At 46.2% G+C, this 23980-nt stretch overlaps 1 protein-coding gene across 2 annotated transcripts in view; it reads right to left on the reverse strand.

The window, feature by feature from the left end:
• IDE (insulin degrading enzyme) overlaps positions 1 to 23980 on the reverse strand; it is a 118062-nt gene that overhangs the window by 18990 nt on the left and 75092 nt on the right. For both annotated transcript variants that reach the window (XM_038764110.1, XM_038764111.1), the window contains 7 exons: positions 23399 to 23501; positions 19545 to 19667; positions 11552 to 11634; positions 6723 to 6867; positions 4151 to 4261; positions 3141 to 3261; positions 295 to 386 (listed from right to left, as the gene is read on the reverse strand). In XM_038764110.1, coding sequence (XP_038620038.1) covers positions 295 to 386; positions 3141 to 3261; positions 4151 to 4261; positions 6723 to 6867; positions 11552 to 11634; positions 19545 to 19667; positions 23399 to 23501 — 778 coding nt within the window. The remainder of the gene's footprint in view (positions 1 to 294; positions 387 to 3140; positions 3262 to 4150; positions 4262 to 6722; positions 6868 to 11551; positions 11635 to 19544; positions 19668 to 23398; positions 23502 to 23980) is intronic.

Here is a 23980-nt window from a genome sequence, read left to right on the forward strand (position 1 = left end):
CAAACCTGCCAAACGGCTAGCCTAGATTGTAAGCGCACTGTGGGCAGGGAATGTTTCGAACCAACTCTGTTCCTACTGGACTCTCCCAAGCGTTCAGTACAGTGTTCTGCACACAGCGAGGGCTCAACGAATACGACCACCTGATGAAGAATCATTTCCTTTGAGTTTCAGCTGACTACGGTTTTGTTCCCAACCAGCACGGTTGGGTGGGTTATCTGTGAAGCAACCCTTGGCGGAGCGAGGATCAACCGTTACCCTCGCCAGCCTGACCGGCAGCCAACGCAAAGGACTCACCTGTTTCGTTAGGTTGCCGTGGAGCAGGGCTTCAATGTGCAACCGGGACAAAAGCTGAGGAATAAAGGCTTTGAGGCGAGGCAGGGTGACATCTACAAACAGGATGACAGAAACTCAAGTCACGCGACGTTTTCGGTTGAATGCTTCCCGCAGCATTTCCCGACTTCATTCTCTGGGCGCTTCTGGAAGGTCGGTGGAAAATCCATGCCTCCTCTCCTCCCTCAGACCCTCCCCACTTCCTGAACTGACACGGAGAAGGGAAAGCAGCTAAGCATCCTCCTCCACGGATGAGGGGGGAGGCAGACCGCTAGCTTGGGGACCCAGCCCTGACCCCAGGAAGCATACATGGAGAAGCAGCGTGGTCTAGCGGAAAGAGCCCAAGCTTGGGAGTCAGAGGACCTGGGTTCTAATCCTGACTCTGCCACTTGTGACCTTTTAACTTCCCCGTGCCTCTTTGTCTGGAAAATGGGGAGTCACTACCTGTTCTTTCTCCTACTTAATAAGAATAATAATAATAATGATGGCATTTTGTTAAGCGCTTACTATGTGCTGAGCACTGTTCTAAGCACTGGGATAGATAAAAGCCAGGATTAGAACCCAAGGCCGTGCTCCTTCCAATAGGCCATGATGCTTCTCACTCTTCTAAAGTTTCTCGTTGACCCCATTCATCAACTGGGCACTAGAAAAGGTGGTGCCCAGGGCTGGCCAGGCCATTAAGTCTAGCCCAAGACATGCTATAACCACCCAACTGTCCACCTGCTCCCATCCCTGGGGCCCATTTGTTTCTGAGTTGATTATATGCCCTGTTTTGTCACCCCTGGCCTGCCTAATGAACTGCTCCTGGGGTTGGTTTTTGTTTTCTTAGGGCATTTGATGATGATAATAATAATAATAACAACAGTATTTGTTAAGCGCTTACTATGTGCCAGACACTATACTAAGTGCTGGGGTAGGTACAAGCAAATCGGGTTGGACACAGTCCCTGTCCCTCATAGGGCTCACAGTCTTCATCCCCATTTTACAGATGAGGTAACTGAGGCCCAGAGAAGTGAAGTGATTTGCCCAAGGCCACAGCAGACAAGTGGAGGAGCCAGGATCTGAACCCATGACCACACTCTATCCACAGCGCCATGTGTCAGACACTGTTCTAAGCGCTGGGGTAGAAACAAGATATTTCCCTGTCCCGCATGGGGCTCACAGTCTTAAATCCCCATTTAAAGATGAGGTAACTGAGGCACGGAGAAGTTGAGTGACTTGCCCAAGGTCACACAGCAGACAAGGAGCGTAACATAATGATCCCGTTTCAACATCATGATCCTGTTTCAACTTAATGGTCGTCCAGTGTAGAAAAGGAATAAAAAACATAAGCAGAAAGAATAGACTGGAGTTTTGAAAAGCTCTGTAGTCTATAAGGCTCAGCCACTACAGAGCTGGACAGGTTAATAATTCAGGTCTGACCCTGCATACAGGAAGCATGCAATGAACACCTCTGGTTGATTAACTCAGATTCCAAGAATGCTAAACTGACTCCCCTAAAGCAACTGGACACCCCAGAGCCCCACGATACTTACGTAAATATTCTTATACCCTACTATTTTCCCTATCCATAATCTATTTTTATGTCTCCCCCTGTATAGTATTGGCTCCTTCTGGGCAGAGATTTTATCTACCCACTCTGTTGTACTGTACTTTCCCAGGTGCTGAGTACAGGTCACTGCACACAGCAAGCGCTCAATAAATACCACTGATTGCCTGACATGATGCTAACCCACCCCTGTTCTCTCAACTCCTTGGACACAGTCATTCAGCTGGTGTAAGAAATAAAAGTTCCGCTAATAACTACCTAAACATATGCTCTTGGAAGGAACAGAGCCAAAATTTTTTGTTCTGTTCGTGACTGATCCGGTAACAATTTTCACACGTTCAAAATGCCAAATATACCATCTAGAATTAGTATGATGTACAGCACGTTCAAAGCAGTCTGATACAACTGAATACCCACATCAGAAATGACCAAAGCTTTCAATTTCATGTGCACAGGCGCTCTTCTTTCACCAACAGAGATTATTTGAACTGTGATCGTCTTTTATCGATTTAAAAACTGCATTTAAATTGAATTTTGAAAGGGCCAGGAGGAAATAGGCAGTGGCGCGATATGAGATGAGAATGGGAGAATAGAAAATCTTTATCAGAAACAGTTATGCCTTGCCTAGTGTTGTGACCTAGTGGAAAGAACTTAGCACAATAACTGTTACCTAATGAATTGCTAAAAAAATGCCACTACTACTAACAAGAGGTAATAATAATAATAATAATAATAATAATAATAATGGTATTTGTGCCAAGCACTGTTCTAAGCGCTGGAGTAGATACAAGGTAATCAGGTTGTCCCACATGGGGCTTACAGTCTTCATCCCCATTTGACAGATGAGGGACCTGAGGCACAGAGAAGTGAAGTGACTGGCCCAAAGTCACACTGCTGAAAAGTAGCAGAGCCGGAATTAGAACCCACAACCGCTGACTCCCAAGCCTGGGCTCTTTCCACTGAGCCACATAATAATCACACGGCCATTTCCAGATAACACCCCAACTATTTTTCTATTTTAAATCACCAACTCAGACCAAGGAGTGCCAGGAGTATTAGTTCCCGGTCTCTTGGAGCCCTGACTCCCATCCCACCCACCCGCCGAAACACACACCATCTGGTCTATCCATCCAGGATCTCAAACTGCATACCCCAAGCTTTAAGGAAATTAGTGTGGAAAGGAGGCCAAACCAGATGTGAACCAGGACAGTGATTTAGGCAAGGGACAGATGATTAGGAAACTGCCGAGGAAAAGGCTCACCGTCCAGAGCTTCTTTCAGTTCATCTTTGGTCCAGGCCACTTCAGTCATGAGCAGTCGGAGGTAATACATAGCATGCTGGTGAGGTTGTTCTGCTCGGAAGTTGTTAAGAGACCGCATGTACTGGTGGAGACACAGTCGTAACAACAATTAGCCCTGGAATAGTAACATTAATCCACACGGACCTACTCAGAACATAACGTGTCCCCATGGGTCGACAATATGGATCTCTTTCCTCTCCTCGGCTCCGTTTACTTGAGGGGGAAGCTCTTAGCCAGGGCTTACTTGGACTTCATGTAACGACTCGACTGGCACATCGAGTCACTGGTTCCATGCCCCTCTAGCCTTGAGCAGACATCAGGAAAGTCCTCTGTAGGCTGCGCTGCCATCGCCCTCAGCCTTCTCCACTGGGTTGGAGCGCTGGTCCTGCTACGGATGGGCACGGGGGTCAGGAAGACGCGAAAGGCTACTAGCCGCTCTCGGTAGGGATGCCCATCTCAGGGGAGGGGCCAGGATTTGTGTGGCCACCTTGGGGCCCCTCCAGGCTGGTTAGGCCTCACCTCACAGCCACGCAGCTCCAACAGGCCAGTTCTCAAGGGGAAAATGGAACCAGAAATCGGCTCTGCGGGCTACTCCTTTGACTACCCAGGCCCCGGCTTCAGTCGAACAGGACCATCACTCTGTCACTCCTGGGCATTTCTAGAGCAGAGGACGAGCCCAGCTATCTCAGCTGCCTTTCTAACAAAGGACAGAACAGAGGGACGAATCCACCTATGCCCACCTCAGCTTCCAAGCTGCAGGTTCTGGGGGCTGCCATGCTCCCAGGCTACCTCAGATGGCCTGTGACTATCTCCTGAGTGAGGGAGGGTGACGAGGAGCCAGTAACTGCCCGGCTCTTGCAGATACAGTTGGAAAGCGCCACAGGGAACAACGCTGCTTGGAAAATACAGGACGCAGCCCAAGGTCTCCGAGAAACCGTGCCCCGACGCTAGCTGAAGGGCAGACAACTTACCGCTTCCTTGATGATTTCGAACCTCTTCTCGTCAATCTCAAAGGTGGCCATTTTCTCAACAATCTTCTTTAACAAAATAGGCTGCTTGTCATTGTACCCCTTCACAGACAGCTATGGAAAGAGTTCCGATATTACCAAACGAGAACGCTCGAAGGACCTTTTCCTAAATCGAACACACCAAGTTCACTTTATCGTTTTGAAAAACCAGAATGACAATACCAAGGTATGACGCCCTCAGAGAAAGATCATTTGTTCCTCAGGCTAAAATCAGTACACCAAATACACAGAGCCCTTCATCTCGTTTTGGTTCCGGTAACAGACGACGCTACACTCCAGGAGAACCTAGCAGAAACTGCACTTGGTACAGTATAACTTAGAATTGTACGGCACTTCCCAATCCACTGAGACCTAGCCAGAAAACTACATTCTAAACCACACAGTGGAGGAACGGTTTCCCAAAGAGCCTCTAGACTCCGAGCTCGTTGTGGGCAGAGAACGTATCTACCGTGTTGTACTCTCCCAAGTGCTTAGTACAGTGCTCTGCACGCAGTAAGCGCTCAAGTAAATACCACTGATGAGTCACAGAACGGCGGGGTGAGGGCAGTGTGATAGCCCGGTAATTAGGAGATCTGGTCGACCCACTCTACAGACCAGCAATCGGCCTGCTGCCTACAAGACAGCCAGTCAAGGATCACCACGATCGAGCGTCATCAGACCAGCCATTTGCCCGGTGGTCCTCGGCTTCTGCATTTGGAAGAAGGGACTGAAACTCCTTGAGAAGCGGATTCCGAAGTGCCTGGATGATATTTGGAACCACTCGAGGAAAACGTTTTGGGCCACATGCTATTAGAGTCATTCCTTTAAAGGCCTCATTCCTTAAGAACCTTCATCCCGGGAGAGGACAGTGGAGTCCCACTTTAGCATCGGGTAACACAGCACGCCTGCCTTATATGCGACTGTGAACCAGGCAGCAGGGACTCAGCCTGTGGTGAGGACGCGCCCTCCCGGGAGGTGAACAGCAAAATTGAGAGGTCCGCGAAACGCCACGAATTCCTAATGAAAAGTGACCATTTGGGGGGTGGGGGTGAGGCGGATCGGCCTAAGGGTCGATTGCCATGCCTGGCGGAGGAGGCCCAGGACCGTCCCCAGAAGGGGAGTCACCTGTGCAGACACTAAGCCCAACCCGATTCCCAGGAGACGCCCAGGGGCCACTCAGGCCCCGAGCCCGGCGGCCCGAGTTGCCCGGTCGACCCACCGTCTGATCCGCTGGCCCCTCGCTTTAAGGGGAACCGACCTTTGAGCAGAATCCCAGGGGTGTAGCGGAAACAAACGGGACCCCGACAGGAGAGTGACTACCGTGAAATGTGAATGAAAGAGTTCCACGGAACTGCCTGCCAGGGTTTGATAAATGGCCTGGAAACTCCCTCAGGGATGAGATGCTTGAAGAAGAAAGGGCTAAATGGCAGGAATCATGGGACACACTGATGTCATCATGCACAGTGACCTGAAGGCTATGCTGATAAGAGTGTTAGTGGAATACATCCAAGCTCAGTGTTTTCCACACCTCGGCATCTGCCAAATGAGAGAAATCGACCCCAGCGTGAAATACGGGGGGTTTTAGTTGCAGTCAGCGATAGAGCCAGTTACATGCAAACAGCCACACTCTGTCGTGATTAGTAGGAATTATCATCAGCTCGAGCTGACGGGGAGCCATAAGCTGGAACACGCCCACGTTCGAAAGGCACACGGCTTCGCCGAGTCATTCGTTAATGGTCAGGATAATATTTGTTTTTCAGGCAAGAGAGAGATGCAAGGAAAACACCCATCCATCATCGTATTTAGAAACGCATACGTCTATGTTTTCTCAAGCTCAACAGAACTCTCCAGCCGACTGGCTTGGACTGTCTCTTCAGTTTTTACTTACAAGTATTGCATTCATTCCTGATGCAATGCCATAGATCAAACCTGAGAGGCGGGCTGCATATGTATACTCTTTTAAATCATCCTTCAATAACCTGATAAACAGGTATGTCATGTTGCAATGGAGAGGGTCAGCATAAAGGTAGCGACTAACAAAAACAAAAACAGAAGAGATGCTTTGATACCTCAAGAGGTGGCATGATCATGAGGAAACATGACTGAAGAGTATGGATATGCAGCCTTATTAGTCAGAATTTCCGGGGCAATCGTATCCGTTAGCCTGCATTTTACGGCGGGGTGAAAGAAAACCCAATCACGCCCTTTCTCCCAGACTCATTAAACGGGTGAAATGGAATGAGTAAACCTAAGCTCAAATGAGCATCCCGCTGCTTGAGAGAAAAATTTTCCGTGACTCGGATGAGAGATGTGAAAAAGAACCTGAGGGGCGAAATCTGCTTAATATGAATGGACATACTGCCGGAGACTTTAGAACGAGAGTTGGCTTAAAATTGAAATGATGAGCAAATGATTAGTCATCGAGATCTTGGAAGGAATGAAACGCAGAACCTTAATCAAAAATGCTTCCATGGAATCAACAGCAAACATTTTGAGGAGTGGAAAGCTCCAGGTTTCCCTTGATTTGGGTACTTACATACATCCCATAGATGGTATTTTGGAGGTCATAGCTCAAGCCAGCTAGTTCTGCTGCATATGCATACTCGTTGAGGGAGTCTTTGAGGAGTTCAAGGTACAAATAGGCCATGTTACAATGCAAGGGATCCACATAAGCAAATGGGCTGGAAGAAAACGTTGAAAGTAAAATATCCGGTTTATTACCTCCCAAATAGGTGTGGCCTTTTAAGGTGGAGCTCGGGGAGTTCGGCACGAGATCGGTCCATTTCTGGAGCCTACGGAGATCTGCAAGTACCGGTTTGGGGTTCGGTCCGATTCTGCCCCTTCCACTAGCCTGGCATAAACCCCGCCCTACCTCCTTCCCCTCCCCACAGCACCGTATATATGTTTGTACAGATTTATTACTCTATTTATTTTACTTGTACATATTTAATGTTCTATTTATTTTGTTAATGATGTGCATCTAGCTTTAATTCTATTTGTTCTGTCGACTTGACACCTGTCCACATGTTTTGCTTTGTTGTCTGTCTCCCCCTTCTAGACCGTGAGCCTGTTGCTGGGTAGGGGCCGTCTCTCTATGTTGCCAACTTGTGCTTCCCAAGCGCTTAGTACAGTGCTCTGCACACAGTAAGCGCTCAATAAATACGATTGAATGAATGAACAAACACGCTCAAGGGCAGTCGGGGCAGGTTGATGGAGGGGTCAAGGTTTGGAGGAAACTGCTGCCGGCAAATAGGGTGTGGCCCAGGTGGGTGGGGGGTGGCTAGAGCAGGGGTGTGCATGGAAGGGGACTCTGTCTATGCAGACTAACTGGGCTCCATCCTTCCCCCTGGGATTTCTACAGACACTGTGGGATTGTCCCACAGTCCCTCCTAGACTACGAGCCCACTGTTGGGTAGGGACTGTCTCTATATGTTGCCAACTTGTACTTCCCAAGTGCTTAGTACAGTGCTCTGCACACAGTAAGCGCTCAATAAATACAATTGATTGATTGTCTTTCAGTGCGAGCAGTCAACCTGCTGTTCTGACTGGAACTCACTGCTGGTCACTAGACACTCATTCTGATCCACCCCTTTAGCTCTTCTAACCTCTCTAGACTATAAGCTCCTTGTGGGCAGAGAACACGTCTATCAAATCTCCATTTGCTCCATTTGCATTGCTCCCAGGCCCTTAGTACAGTGCTCTCTGCACAAAGCAAACACTTGATAAATTATGATGATATCTGTTAAGCACTATGTGCCAAGCACTGTTCTGAGAGCTATATATAATAAAAATAATAATAATTATGGTATTTGTTAAGCGATTACTATGTGCCAGGCACTGTACGAAGCGCTGGGGTGGATACAAGCAAATTGGGTTGGACACAGTCCCTGTCCCACGTGGGACTCACAGTCTCAATCCCCATTTTACGGATGAGGTAACTGAGGCCCAGAGGAGTGAAGTGACTTGCCAAGGACCCACAGGAGACAAGTGGCAGAGCCGGGATTAGAACCCCTGACCTCCTGACTCCTGGGTTCGTGCAGAGCCAATCTAATATGCCATGCTGCTTCTCAGACTATGCCAAAAATATGACTGACTGATAGCAAAGTGAAAAGCAGGACCTAGGGGAGGGAGGGAGAGATGCTCAAGGAGCTGCAGAGGGAGGCTTTTGCTTTCTCTGCACTGAGGATGGAGATCTGGAAGAATCAAGCTCATTCCCCTTTGGGCCTGTTCCACATCAGATATTTTGTAAAAACCTCCTTTGGACAGTTTGGTCTGGCCACAACACTCTGTATATAGTGAATTTTTGGTAAGGCTGGGAGGGAGGCAACACAGAAGCAGGGGCCATCGTGCAAAAGCTGCAGGTAAAGTTCTCAAAATGATACCACCTGGCTGAGATTAGGATTCAGTCCAATTTAATAGGCTGGGGCCTCGGTTGGGCTGTGCACATTTATGCAGGGAGGAATTCATCTGCGCTGACCTGGGCCCAGACATTCCCATCGGAAGACGTTGGATACGACGTGAACCGACCAACTGACCACCCAACGAGGCCCCATGGGACTCCTCCATGGCCAACGGGTATGAGGGGGCTTGGGTTCAGTGCCAGAACCGATGACTTGGCTGCCAATCCGGGAAGTCCGGAGGACCACCTGAGTCCCCACTCCGGCTTCCTGTCTTCTTACCTCAGACCCGGGGACCTCCTGTTTGCTTCCTGCAGAGCCCGGGGTCGGGGGCCCAGGTCACTGACACAAACAGGGGGCAAGCCCCCCAACTGCTCGACCATGTGGATGGGGTTACGAGCCAATAGTGGGGCACGGAGAGGGAGAGGAACCGGGGGAGGGGGAGAATGGCACCTGGAGTCGGAATGATTTCTTTTTTTGAACTTGTGGTGGTTTCTGTGCCCCAAGATCTCTAAAGGATCAGGGCCCCTCCATTAAAGACCTGGACGGGGGCAAGTCAGGCGCGGTAGACGGGCATCGTGAACCCGCACTGGCAGAGAAATGACTGGCTATGGAAAGCCGCCGACGAGAATCGGATCCATGGAGAGTTCCCCGATCAGCTCTCGGCTCTGCGGGCTACCCGACAACGTACCTGGGCTGTAAACTGACACCTGGGCTCACTCTGAGACGGATACTGTCCGCTGGCCCAAGAATTATACTGGAGCCAAGCCAGCAAGTTTACGAGGTCCATAAAGGCAAATATTTCAATGTTCAAGGGCAGAAAGAGAAGCAGTATGGCCTAGTGGAAAAAGCGTGAGCCTGGGACTCAGAGGACCTGGGTTCTAATCCAGGTAACACCACTTGTCTGCTGTGTGACCTAGGGCATATCACTTTAGTTCTCTGTGCCTCAGTTATCCCTTCTGTAAAATGAGGACTAAGACTGTGAGCCCCTTGTGTCCAACCTGATTAGTTTATAGCAATCCCAGTGTTTAGTACAGAGTCCGGCCCATAGGAAATGCTTAAAAAAAATACCATTAAAAAAAAAACTTTAAATACAGCTTACCAACTTCCCCAAGAGTCATCTGCCTTTTGTGGATAACTTTATAGAGAAGATTTTTCTTTATCAGTCACTTTAAATCCCACTAGTTATTGGATTACAGCTAATCATGCAGAATGCTGATCCACATCTTGAAAAACAGGTGGCTCAAAGTCGCACGTCACGTTTCAAAGGAAAACACTTGGAAAAATGCCACCTTCCAAATTGTCGGGCATCTAGGACAAGCGGCCTGGATCCCTTTTATGGGATGGATGGACCGTCGATTACGCCTTCATTTCTACTGTCAGGGATTTCATTATTGTGTAGGTCCAAATAGTTGTTATCTGGAGCTATGTCTTCACAAGAAAATCCTCTGCGTAAACAAAATATTCCTTGATCTGAATTATACTATTTCAGGGTGTGTGTTTGAAACACTGAGATAATTCGGGCTGAATCACATTCTTCGGTCTCGATGACCTAGACAATTTGCATGTGCAATTCTTGTTGCACCAGGAGAAATCTACAGTTTTCAAATCAAAAGCGGCATTCACTGAAACTCCAAATGTTGGAAAACTTCTTTCTCCAAATCCTCTCAGATCAGGAGCCAAGGAATCATCTACCTGGCATGTGGATGGCACACTATTCTGCAGGGGATTGTTGTAAAAATGTCAAAGAAGGTCCTTGAAGGAACTCCTTAAAATGTAAACCAAAGCAACTCCACTTAATCCTGAATTATTGTGCCATGGCAATACGGTCAGAATAGAAGACAGAGTCTAAACAGATACAGTAACAAACACAGAGAAGTTAACTGACTTGCCTATGGTCACAAAGCAGATTGACTTGCCTAAGGTCACAAAGCAGACTAAGAAAGCTGTCCAATTACACAATATGGTTTCCAACCTAACTCCAGAAAAAATAATTTGAGAACATTGGGAACTAAAAAAGCTTGGGGAATCTAACCATTTGTGCGTAACGTTTTTATCTGCAGGTACACTGGAGGGCTACAGGGGTGAAAGAAGACTAACCACACCTCTCTGGAAGACTGAATCAAGAGCTGGAAGTCACTGCTTCTATGGCTGTACTTTATCAGTGCCAGTGAAAGCCCTAAGCATCAACTTCCAAACCGGTGGTTTGTACAAAAACACAGAGCAGTGGGTTTCAGTGGTTTCCAGAATTATAACTCAAATGGGCAAATTACGTTTACTATACTCTGAAATTGTAAACTTTAAAAATAGAATCTGGTGAGAGAACAATACATAAAAGCCTGGAGTTCACTGATTATTTGCCCTGAAAAATTATTAGAATATTACATTACCAGCGTTATATTGTATTCCCCCAGGGCTCTTGGTACAGAGCTCTACACACAGTAAGCACTTGAGGAATACAATTGGTGGAACAATTCCATGAAACAGAAGGAAGTGTTAATTCATCCCAGTTTCTGCAAGGAGTATTTTCTAAGGTCAATCATAATCCTAAAATATGTGACAGGAAGGAAGCTCAAAAGGTTATTTACAACAGCACCCTTCACCCAGGCTAATCGGAAAACCACCGACTCCAAAGAAAGTTCACTACCCACAGCTCGGAAGTCCTTATTCCTGTATAAAATAGGTCCAGTCTCCAATCTCCCTACTCTTTTCAGTCCTGTCCTCAGTGGAAACGAAGAACCGGTATTCATGATGTCCTCTACACCATCCCGTCATATATCTACGGTAGAGAAGTCCTTCTCTTTTCCACTGTATTCCCTTTAGCTTTTCCTTCGGCATCAATGAAAGCAATCAAACGGCTACAGAAAATACTTTAATGCTAAGAGAAAACAATCTGTCGGGCTAAAGGGACTCCATTTCAGACTTTCTGGAAAAAGCTGAAGGTAGATTTATGCAGTGTGTTACATACCTGAAAAACTCAAAGTTGAGACAAGCTTTTGGCAAGAAAAACTTGTCATCTTGCTTGAACCACAGTTTGCTCATGGCAGTGTCCTATGACAAAAGAAATAAAGGCTTTTTTTATTTTGTGAAAAACCTGAATTACACTTCTCTCTCTCTCTCTCTCTCTCTCTCTCTCTCTCTCTCTCTCTCTCTCACACACACACACACACACACACACACACACACACACACACACACCAAAGTTTAGAACAGATCTGAGATTACTGTACATTTGATAATTGTGTGAGATTAGGTATTGAATAAGGCTGACAGACCTTCTCCCTTAGAATCCGAAGGTCATCTAAAAGCTATTTTTGTTAGGAGGGCTGCCTTGCCCTCAATTTTCTTCCATTATTCTTTCCCTGAAAAGACTGTGATCTATTCCTTTTCTGTCAAATTTCAAACAAACTACTAGATTACTGATTAATTTACCATGTCTTAAGGGGAAATGCAGCAAATTGCCAATAAACTCAGGAGCAGGAAGAAATTCCTTGGTACAAATACTCAACAACTCTCTGCCAGGAAATTCCGTTTCCTCTACCATTGGGAGAGGTGGATAAATTGCTGGTCACAATCTTCCATGTAGGGCATACAACAGGTCAATAGTCCCTAATTTTCCAAAGGTCAGAGTTTATCCTCAGAGACCTGAGCACCGCCATGCTCTCCTCATCCTGTTCAGCAAGAATACAGAGGAAAACAGGAGGATATCTAAAGGTGCTATATTAGGACCCCATCCCAACATAGCACTCGGGAAGCAACGTGGCCTAGTGGAAAAAGTACAAACCTGGAGTCAGAGAACCTGAGTTCTAATCCCTGCTCTACCATTTACCTGCTGTGTGATCTCGGGCAAGTCACTTCACTTCTCTGTGCCTGAGAGCCCTCATCTACAAAATGGGGATTCAATACCCGTTCTCCCTCCTACTTAATAATAATAATAATAATTCTGATATCCGTTAAGCACTTACTGCATGCCAGGCACTGTACTATATGTATTTGCTAGCTCTTACTGCGTGTCAAGCACTGCACTAAGCACTGCGGTAGATACAAGCAAATCAGGTTGGACACAGTCCCTGTCCCATGTGGGGCTCACAGTCTCAATCCCCATTTTACAGATGAGAAAACTGAGGCATAGAGAAGTGAGTGAGCCCCAAGTGGGACCTGATTAACTTGTATCTACCCCAACGCTTAGTACAGTGCTTGACACGCAGTAAGCGCTTAACAAATACCACAGTTGTCACCATAGGACTTAGGTAAGAACTGAGCTCCCTTGCCAGGCTTTCCTTGGCCCCAGAGTTCCTTCCTGAAGGAAATAAAGAAGGACAGCAGTCAGGAGATGGAACAAGAGGCGGACAGGGGAGGAACAAGGATTAATTTAATGATTAATTAATCTCCACACCCAAATTTTCCCTACCATTTCTTTTAACTGAGATCTAACAGTATGGCAATCTAATTGAGGCATAAAACAGGGACAGTCGATCAAACGCTTGGGATGTGGGTGTTTCCACTTTGCCTTACCCTCATTTTTTCTGACAGAACAGAGTTTGGACATGACTGGCCTGTGTTTTGCCAATGGCCAAAAAGAAAGTTGCTAATGGAATTACCCTTTCTCACTTTCCCCTGACAGTGACTTATGCCAAAAGGTCAAAACCTCTCCAAGTCCGGCCATGATCACCAAGAAGAAAGTCAGCTTTACAGATTTGAGAATTTTACACCAAACCTGACTAAGTTTTGCGGGTCCCCTTTTGGAGCATCAGAAAGTTCTACCAAATGGGGCATTAAATTCCCCCTTCGGTTTTATCGGCAACACTGTCAGGACACATTCACTGATGTTCATGGCATGATGGCTATCTGTCAGTTTAAGCTGACAGGTCAAAAGGCACTCGTTAAATCTTGTCGAGTGCTTTTACATTTCTCGACTCCATGAAGTCAGCACTGTCCTTCAATTTTCCCTTCCAAAAAGTGCTGCACCTGTTCTATCAGTGGCCCCTCACCTAATCGGTGAGCTTCAAGGCGGTACTGTCAAATTTCGGGGAGGCAAAAGAGATGATTCGGGGAATTTTCCAGTCAGTCTGTCTACAGGGGTCCTGACACACCAGGTACCAAAACTATGGGAATCCCTCAAGGCTCACCACCACTCCCTTGGAGAACTCATTCATTCCCATGGCTTCAACTACCATCTCTATATGGATGATTCCCAAATCAACCTCTCCAGCCCTGATCTTTCCCCTTCTCTGCAGTCCCTCATTTCTTTCTGTCTTCAGGACATCTAAAGTTGGATGTCCTGCCGACACCTCAAACTAAACATGTCCAAATCAGAACTTCTCATCTATCCACCCAAACGCTGTGCTCCCTGTGACTTTCCCATCACCGCTGTTGTGTTGTATTCTCCCAAGCACGTAGTACAGTGCTCTGCACACAGTAAGCATTCAATAAATATGTGACTGATTGATTAATTGTAAACAGTACCCCTATCCTCCCTGCCTCACAAGCCTGTAACCTTGGCATTTTGCTTATTAAATTTTACTTGTACTTATTATTTTACTTGTACAAATTATTTTACTTGTACATTTTATTTGACTTGTACGTATTTACTATTCTATTTATTTTGTTAATGATGGGCATCTACCTTTATTTCTATTTATTCTGACGACTTGACACCTGTCCACATGCTTTGTTTTGCTGTCTGTCTCCCCCTCCTAGACTGTGAGCCCGTTGTTGGGTAGGGACCGTCTCTATATGTTGCCAACTTGTACTTCCCAAGCGCTTAGTACAGTGCTCTGCACACAGTAAGTGCTCAATAAATACAATTGAATGAATGAACTGTCCTCGATTCATCACTCAACCCACATAGTCAATCTGCCCCAAATCAAATTTCACAATGTCGCTAAAATCCACCTTTTCCCCTCCATCCCAACTGTCACCACATAAATCGAGGCACTTATCGTATCCTGCTTCAGTTTCTGCACTGGCCTTCTCGCTGACCTCCCTGCCTCCTGCTTCTCCCCACTTGAGTCCATACTTCACCCTGCTACCCGGATCACTTTTCTACAAAATCATTCTCTCCATATTTCCCCACTCCTCAAGATCCTCCAGTGGTTGCCCATCCACCTCTGCATCAAAAAGAAACCCCTTACCAACAGCTTTAAACCACTTAATCACCTTACCCCTTCCTATCTCACTTCGTTTATTTCCAACTACAACCCAGAGTGCACACTTTGCTCCTCTACTCACTGTACCTCGGTCTCATCTACCTAACTAGCATCCCCTCACCCATGTCCTGCCTCTGACCCGGAATGCTCTCCCTCTTCAAATCCGGGGGACGATCAGTTTCCCCATCTTCAAAACCTTATTAAAATCACATCTCCTCCGAGAGGCCATCCTTGACTAAGCCCTCATTTCCTTCTCCCACACTCCCAATGCTCTTCTACTTAAGCTTGGACGTGCAATCTTTATTCATCCCAACTTCAGGCCCCTTCTGTACATATCTGTAATTTATATTAAGATGTCTTACCCTCTACACTGTAAGCTTCTTGTGGGCTACCAACTCTGTTAAACTGTACTCAACCAAGCGCTTAGGACAATGCTCTGCACACAGCAGGTGCTCAATAAAGACGACTCATATTCGTACATCCTACTAATTAAGGGGGAAAAAACTGTCTGTGGGTGATTTCATTTAATGTGGGGCAACCCTTGCACATGTGGAGAAAAATCTCCCTGGCAAGGAAGACAAGAGAGTAGCAGATTCCATTCTGGGGGAGGTTACAGTCTTTTCTGCAGCTTTCTCCCAACTCTTTCACCAACGGGGACTTGAAGTGTGCTGAAAATTTGGCAGAGACACAGGAAACCAACTGTTCTTATCCAAAGGGATCATTTGCTCAGGAGATGGTCTGCTCTTTGTCCTTTTTAAATTTTTTTTACAGTATCTGTTAGGCCCTTACTACGTGCCAAGCACCGTTCTAAGCCCTGAGGTAGATACACGTTCATCAGGTCGGACACAGTCATTATCCCACACTGGGCTCATGGATTAAGTAGCAAGGAGAACAGGTATGGGGTCCCCATTTTGCAGTTGAGGAATCAGAGAAGTGACTTGCCCAATGTCACAGCAGGCAAATGGCAAAGGAGGAATTGGAACCGAGGTCCTCTGGCTGGCTTAATAATTATTATAATTATCACCTCAGTGCTTGGTATAGTCTTTGAGACAGAGTAAGAATGTAACAAATACCACAATTATTATTACAGGAATCAAAAACAGGGGTCGGGAACCTATGGTCGGGAGCCTGATTTCACTGTTCTTGATATCAGAGTTGGGTTGAAAGGGGGCCCCCAAGGACGGGGCACCAGGATGGTGACGTCTTTTACTCTGTCATCGCAACATCCAGGGAAGAAGTAGTTGGCCCACCTTTTGAGCCAGAAAGGGGAAAATGGGGTACCGAGAGAGTGGCTTCACTCTGAGTCCCCAGCCAATGGGATGGGTTCCTTCTCGGCCTCGAAACTGTGTGCTCTGCACACAATAAGCGCTCCATAAATATGATTGATGATGATGAAACGGGGGGCGGGGGGTTCCACTGTCCACACTGAACATGAGGGTGGGCAGAATCTGCTCTCCCCATCCAACATCGACTCCCAAGGGGCAACCGGTTAACTCCTTAACAGCGACCTACTCCTGGATGTCACCTATCCGCCCGCTGTCACTATCAGCAAACAGCAGTAGTGCCAGAGCAGGGATGGCGACAGGGGTGGCCAGAACTGCTGACCGGCTCCATGCTGGCTGCCACTTACGCTGGCTGCCGGCATTCAATCGTATTTATTGAGCGCTTACTGTGTGCAGAGCACTGTACTAAGTGCTTGGGAGAGAACATTACAACAATATAAGAGACGCATTCGCAGACCCCACAGGCACTAAAGAAGAGGAAGACTCATATCCCTTGTGTGCTTGGTCTATCCCAGTCCAGGGGGAGCAAGGAGAGTGAGAGCTACTTATCTAACAATAATAATAATAATAATAATAATTACGGCATTTGTTAAGCGGTTACTATGTGCAAGGCACTCTACTAAGTGCTGGGGTAGATACAAGTAAATTGGGTTGGACACAGCCCCTGTCCTACGTGGGGCTCACAGTCTCCAACCCCATTTTACAGCTGAGGTAACAGGCACAGAGAAGTGCAGTGACTGGCCCAAGGTCACACGGCAGACAAGTGGCGGAGTGGGATTAGAACCCATGACCTTCTGACCCCCAGGCTCACGCTCTATCCACTATGCATGCCGCTTCGGCGTCTGCTTAATGTCATTCCAGCTGCTAAGATGGAGTCACAAAGGTTAGAATGTGAGCCCCAAGTGGGACAGGGACTGTGTCGGGACCTGATTTTCTTGTGCTTAGTACAGTGCTTGGCAGGCAGTAAGCACCGAAATGCCACATTCTCTTTTTCTCTCCAGGGGAGTGGAAGGAAGTATTTAGTTCCAAGCAGCTGCCTCCCTCCACCCCTGTCCATTTACAAGCAAACCTGCTTGGATTTATCGCCTGCTGGCTCAGCAGTTGCCTCCCTCCCTCCCACCCATGTACAAGCAAACGTGTTTGGATCTGCCTTAAACTCCGGAGGTTCTAGTCTTCTCTGGAAATCGACTCATCTTTGCTCATGTCCTTCTATTTCCCCCTTTCCCCCTCATTCCCCATGCTAACACCGCTTTCCTTGCACTTGAAATCCAGTGGAGTTGTTTAATGTGTCAATGTGGTGCTTTAAAACAATGCCACCTTCACAAATCGAAAGTGAGGGAGGACAAGTAATGGTTTTCTCCCTCTTTCCTTTTCTCTCTCCCCCTCATTATTAGTATTTCATAATCACAGTGACTGGCACATGGTAAGCACTTAATAAATACCATAATTATACCTTATTGTAGAAGGTATATATATTATAGAATTAGAGAAGCAGCATGGCTTAGTGGAAAGAGCCCAGGCTTTGGAGTCAGTGGCCATGGATTCAAATCCTGGCTCTGCCACTTGTCAGCTGGGTGACTTTGGGCCAGTCACTTAACTTCTCTGTGCCTCAGTTACCTCATCTGTAAAATGGGGACTAAGACTGTGAGCCCCAAGTAGGACAACCTGATAACCTTGTATCTACCCCAGCGCTTAGAACAGTGCTTTGCATATAGTAAGCACTGAACAAATACCATCACTATTATTATAAACACCCATTAAATGAACTTTAATGTATCTTCATTGAGGAAGTATTATAATAATAATAAGTAAGCACTGAACAGATACCATCACTATTATTATTATTATAATACTTCCTCAATGAAGATACATTAAAGTTCATTTAATGGGTGTTTAATTTCTACTATTGGCTCTCTGTGCCCCAATGGCTCCGTTCATAAGTATAGGGGGTGTTTTTAGCTCTTTTGGACAAGAAGTTAACAGACCCTTGTCTGCAGATTTATTTCTGAGACGATGTTTGGATGAAATTAGGTATTAAATAAAAGCCTCCCAAGAGGCAAGGTTGATTAGAGCTATCAATCATCCAACCACTTGGTAATATTTATTGAGCACCTCTTGCAAGTAGAACATTGTACTAAGTGCTTGGGAGAGTAAAAGAGAATCAATCTGCATGTTCCCTGCCCTCAGAGAATTTACAATCTAGTGACGGAAACCCACACTAGAAGGATTTGCAAATAGAAGGAGGAAGGAAAATAATAATAATAATAATGGTATTTGTTAAGTGCTTACTATGTGCCAAGTACTGTTCTAAGCGCAGGAGTAGATGCAAGGTAATCAGGTTGTCCCACATGAGGCTCACAGTCTTAATCCCCATTTTATAGATGAGGTAACCGAGGCATGAAGCGACTGGCCCAAAGTCACATAGCTGACGAGTGGCGGAGCCGGGATGAGAATCCACGACTTCTGACTCCCAAACCCGCGCTTTTTCCACTAAAAGCCACACTGCTTCTCAAGTGGATGAGTGAGTGTTTAAGTAACAGGATAAGGAGTAAATCAAAATGGAGAGAATTCCTTCAGGTGATGGAGAGTGCCAAACTGCACCTGTTGCTATAAAAGGACTGAGGTTGTAGCTGGAAGGCAATATATAGCCTGGACAGGAGAGAAATCGAATGGGGAAGACCTCCTGGTGGGGATGTGATTTCAGAAAACCTTCAAAGATGGAGAGGGCTGTGATCTGGTAGATTGGAAAGGGAAAAACTTCTGGGAGAAGGGGAGAGGATGTGAGTAAGAGGTTAGAATCAGGAGACATGAGGAGAATGAGGTTACAGTACATTAGCTTGACAGGAACAAAAAGTGTGAGGTGCAGGGTGGTGGGAGAAGAGAGTAAATAGTTGGGAGAGAGCTGATTCAGTACCTTAAAGATCCTAGGGGTGATGAACTGACAGGATCTAGGGACAGACTGAGTGAGGAACTAAGGACAAGGTCAAGAGTACAGTATTCAGACACAGGGAAGGTGATGGGGGTGATGTACATATTTACTATTCTATTTATTTTGTTAATGATGTGCATCTAGCTTTATTTCTATTTATTCTGATGACCTGTCCACATGTTTTGTTTTGTTGTCTGTCTCCCCCTTCTAGACTGTGAGCCCGTTGTTGGGTAGGGACCGTCTCTATATGTTGCCGACTTGTATTTCCCAAGCGCTTAGTACAGTGCTCTGCACACAGTAAGCGCTCAATAAATACAAATGGATGAATGAATGAATGAGAAAGGAGAGGATATGGGAGAGAAAATGAGCAATTCCCTCCTACTCACACGGTGAGCCCCATGTGAGACACAGACTGGGTCCAGCCTGATTATCTTGTATCTATCCCACCGCTTACTGCCTGTCACATAGTAGGCATTTAACAAGTACCATTTAAAAAAATTTTGCTTTGAGACACTTTGAGCAACGGGCATCGGTGGGACAGTTATCGCGTCTCCACAAACCTTGCAGGCTCAATGAGATCAACGGAATCCAAACCCTTACCTTAATAAGTGCAGGATATGATGGTGCTTCCTTTTCCAGCTGTAAAATCTCAAAGTTGGAGGGAATAAATTCATTCTTCATCGGCAGCTTGAATTTCCCATTTAGGTCAGCATTCTTCCATTTCTAGATTCATTTTAAACCACAAGAGCAAGTTAAATTGGCTAATATTAAAGCTAACGGTATATTAAAGCAAGACAATAAATTATTTCAAAGGACAAACTCGAGGGAAACCTCGGATCATGAACATAGACTGAGATAAGGACCATGGGGTGGGCTCGTCCTAATCAACCCAAACACAACACACCAAGAAGCGAGAAAGAAATTTCTCCACCACCCCTACCAACATAGCCACATTCCACCCCTCTGCTCTTTCAACATGCCTAAGGAGGCTAGTGAGTGGTTGCGAGGGTGAGGAAATTGTAGGCTTCAATAAGGAACACACTCTTCTGCTGTTTGGCAGGCTAGGCCAGATGGGTATGATAAAACAAACTCCCCTACCATCATCATCATCGGTATTTATCAAGTGCTTACTATATGCAGCACGGTACTAAGAGGCTAGGCCAGATGGGAAACTCCTACAACACCCCCATCATCCATGGTATATATTAAGTGCTTACTACGTGCAAAAAGCACTCTTCTAACCGGTACAATAGAACAGTACAGTACTAGTGATGGCATTTCTTAAGAGCTTACTATGTGCAAAGCACTGTTCTAAGCGCTGTAGGGGTACAAGGCAATCAGGTTGTCCTACGTGGGGCTCACAGGCTTCATCACCATTTTACAGATGAGAGAACTGAGGCCCGGAGAAGTGAAGCGACTTGCCCAAAGTCACACAGCTGACAAGTGGCGGAGCCGGGATTTGAACCCATTGCCTCTGACTCCAAAGCCCGGGCTCTTTCCACTGAGCCACGCGGCTTCTCCAATACTAGAAGAGCACAATACATCAGAGTTGGTAGGCACGAGCTTATAGTCTAGAGCCGGGGGTGGGGTCAGACGTTACTATAATTTCCTGGGCTACTTCTATTCCCCCCTACTCACAGAATTTCCAGTTAAAACCAGAAAGCTAGAAGTGGACAAAGCAGACACATGTCCTGAGCCATCACCTTACCTCTCCTACCTTTCTTCACCTCTCTCCTTGTACAACCCAGCCCTCCCACTTCACTCCTCTAGTGCTAACATTCTCACTGTGCTTCGATCTTGTCCGTTTTACCACTGACCCCCGGCCCGTGTCCTGCCTCTGGCCTGGAACACCCTCCCTCCTCAAATCCAACAATTACTCTCCCGCCTTCAAAGTCTTACTGAAGGAACATCTCCTCCAAGAGGTCTTCCCAGACTAAGTCCCACTTTTCCTCATCTACACCCCTCTGCGTCTCCTTACTTGCTCCCTTCGCTCTTCCCCCCTCCCAGCTCCAAAGCACTTATGAACATATCTGTAATTTTATGTATTTGTACTGATGTCTGTCTCCCCCACTCCATTCATTCAATCATATTTATTGAGCGCTTACTGCGCGCAGACCACTGTACTAAGCGCTTGGGACTTTAAGCTCATTGTGGGCAGGAAATGTCACTGTCCATTGTCGTATTGTACTTTTCCAAGTGCTTAGTACAGTGCTCTGCACACAGTAAGCACTCAATAAATATGAATGAATGAATGAATGGAGGCATTTCAGAAGATCGAATTTAACAGCCAGTTATTTGCATCCACCTGGTTTGGAGTGGTCTCAGGGGTGAAGATGTTGAACATGAAGACCAAGAGCTAAGCTGACCACACAAGGAATTCCCCACTTCATCCAGCACTGAGCTAGTCGGCTAATCTTGTCAAAAGAGCTTGGAAAATTTTCAAGACTTCAACTTCGCCAAGAAACAGCCAAGACAAATGGGGTGCTCAAAGGTCGCTTTCAGGGCTCTAACGCTGATCTGAACTCTAACAGTGGCTGTGGAGTATCCATGAAACTATGTTTGGTATTCATTTTGGCAGAGTTCACCTACAAACAGTATTCGTAAGCCATAATTTACTCAGGGGAAGATTGGAATTCACAGAGAATATGAAGATCCGAGTCCACACTCCTATTTGCCTGGCCTAAACATCTCCACAAGACATTAACACGGTGGTTGGAGGCAAGTTTATCTTAAGACCTATTCCCAGAGACAAAGGCAATCACAGCGTGCCATCAAGACTCCAGCAGCCCCAAAGAAGAGGCATAGATGGAATGAACTTCACAAAATGTTTTATGGCATTCTGGGAAGACTTATGATTTCTGGTTCCTGTCGGAAAACAGACTCTTTGCTTCTGGGAAATGAGGCTTGACTCGTCCTCTCAGGAGTCCCTTGGCAGTCTCTCCGAACAAGCGGTCTGAGGGGCTTGTTTGAAAGATAATGCAGCCCAATATTCTGAGCTCTGGATGGTTTCTTTGGGAAGAGTCCCAGACTGAGCCCCTTCCTTCCTGTCCCCCTCTCCATCCCCATCTTACCTCCTTCCCTTCCCCACAACACCTGTATATATGTATATATGTTTGTACATATTTATTACTCTATTTATTTTACTTGTACATATCTATTCTATTTATTTTATTTTGTTAGTATGTTTGGTTTTGTTCTCTGTCTCCCCCTTTTAGACTGTGAGCCCACTGTTGGGTAGGGACTGTCTCTGTATGTTGCCAATTTATACTTCCCAAGCGCTTAGTACAGTGCTCTGCACATAGTAAGCGCTCAATAAATACGATTGATGATGATGATGATATTGCACGAGAGGACCTTAGAAAGCCAGAGATTGTGGAAGTGGAGAGTACAGCGTAGCTTAGTAGAAAGAGCACGGGCTTGGGAATCAGAGGTCGTGGGTTCTAATCCCGGCTCCACCACTTGTCAGCTGTGTGACTTTGGGCAAGTCACTTCACTTTTCAGTGCCTCAGTTACCTCATCTGTAAAATGGGGATGAAGACTGTGAGCCTCACTTGGGACAACCTGATAACCTTGTATCTACCCCAGAGCTTAGAACAGTGCTTGACACATAGTAAGCACTTAAATACCATTGTTATTATTATCATTTTTATTAACAAAAGGATTCAGATGGCTACCAGCTGGGCTACCAAGGGCTCAAGTGCAAGGAGGGCCTAGGATGTGTCAGCATGTGAGGGAGAAGTCAGGGCGGGCAGGTTCTCAGGGAACACTCTAGAGCCCAGCTAGCTGCTTATCAAATGCTTATCAAGTGCTTATCAAACAACTTTAAAAAAAAAAAGAAAAAGAAGAGCTAAGCCTTCTGTCACAGATCTGCCCTGGTACTTGGTTGAACACTTATTGCTCCACTGGCAAGCCAAAAATGAGAGCATTAGATTCAGAGGTCTCTATGAGTGTGGGATGTGCCAGAAGGGAAATTATTTAAGCATGTGCCAACTTTTTCCAAAAAGGAGGCTTGCCAACTCTTGAAGGTTTGCCCTGGTTTAGCTGCTTCCCTTGTTAGCCAGACCCTCTGATCTCCGTGAAAAACTGAGGAGCTCTGGGCCTAAACTATGATTTCTTCAGCGATGCTTTTCATTTAGAAGAGAAAAAAAAAAAGAAAATGGGAAACTATTTTAGGAAGCCTAGTCATGTTTCCCCATCTTAGCCCTGTCATCAGTAACAATGAGCCAAAAGGACACTTATTGGTGTGGAGGCAAACCAAGACACTTGGAAAACACACCAGTCAGAGGCATTTTAAAATAAAAGCTATTCACGGGGGATGTATTTTGACCTGTTTCAAATCAGTTTCTGGAAAAAGGATCAAGTTTCCTGAGAGCTGGAATCTAAATCACGAACCTGCACTTTTCCTGGTTTTTTAAGATTCCCATTTCCCCTGTGATTTGTGGTAAAGGTCTCACCTTGATGACTTCATCTGAGATAGCTTCTTGCTTGTATTGCGTTCCATACCACTCTTCGGTTTGATCTGTTTTGCCTTCAAAAGACTTAGAAACTATTGCAACCCTAAGGACAAAAAAAAAATGGACAAAATCACCCTGCGACTTAGCTGGAGGCTCAAGGGGTTTGAAAGGAATTGGGCTGAGCCTAAGAGAAATATGGTGGTAGGCAAGGGAGAATTTGGGTAAAAACGGAAGTAACAGAGTATCGACTCTGTCCTTTGAGTGAGCGCTAAGTCACCTAGCTAAGGAACAGACACGGCTCCGTCCTCAGGGATTTGACTTTCTAATAGTAAAGACAGACAAGTTCACAGAAATCATCAATATGTACCTACTAACAACCTGAGGTCCCGCTCACCCTCGCTCTCATCTGATCTCTCTCCTCTGAGCTGCAAGGCTATTACTAGGGAGCCAGGCCCCAAGGGGACTGATCCATTTCCCCCTCTCCCTGTCCTGGATTCCACTCTTTCATTCCCCACAGATCTTTTTCCCAGCTCTGCCAGGAGCGCCAGGATGGATGGAGGACATTGCCAGGACGGCTAGTCT

This window comes from Tachyglossus aculeatus, chromosome 22 (genome assembly GCF_015852505.1).
Source record: "Tachyglossus aculeatus isolate mTacAcu1 chromosome 22, mTacAcu1.pri, whole genome shotgun sequence".
Lineage (NCBI taxonomy): Eukaryota > Metazoa > Chordata > Mammalia > Monotremata > Tachyglossidae > Tachyglossus > Tachyglossus aculeatus.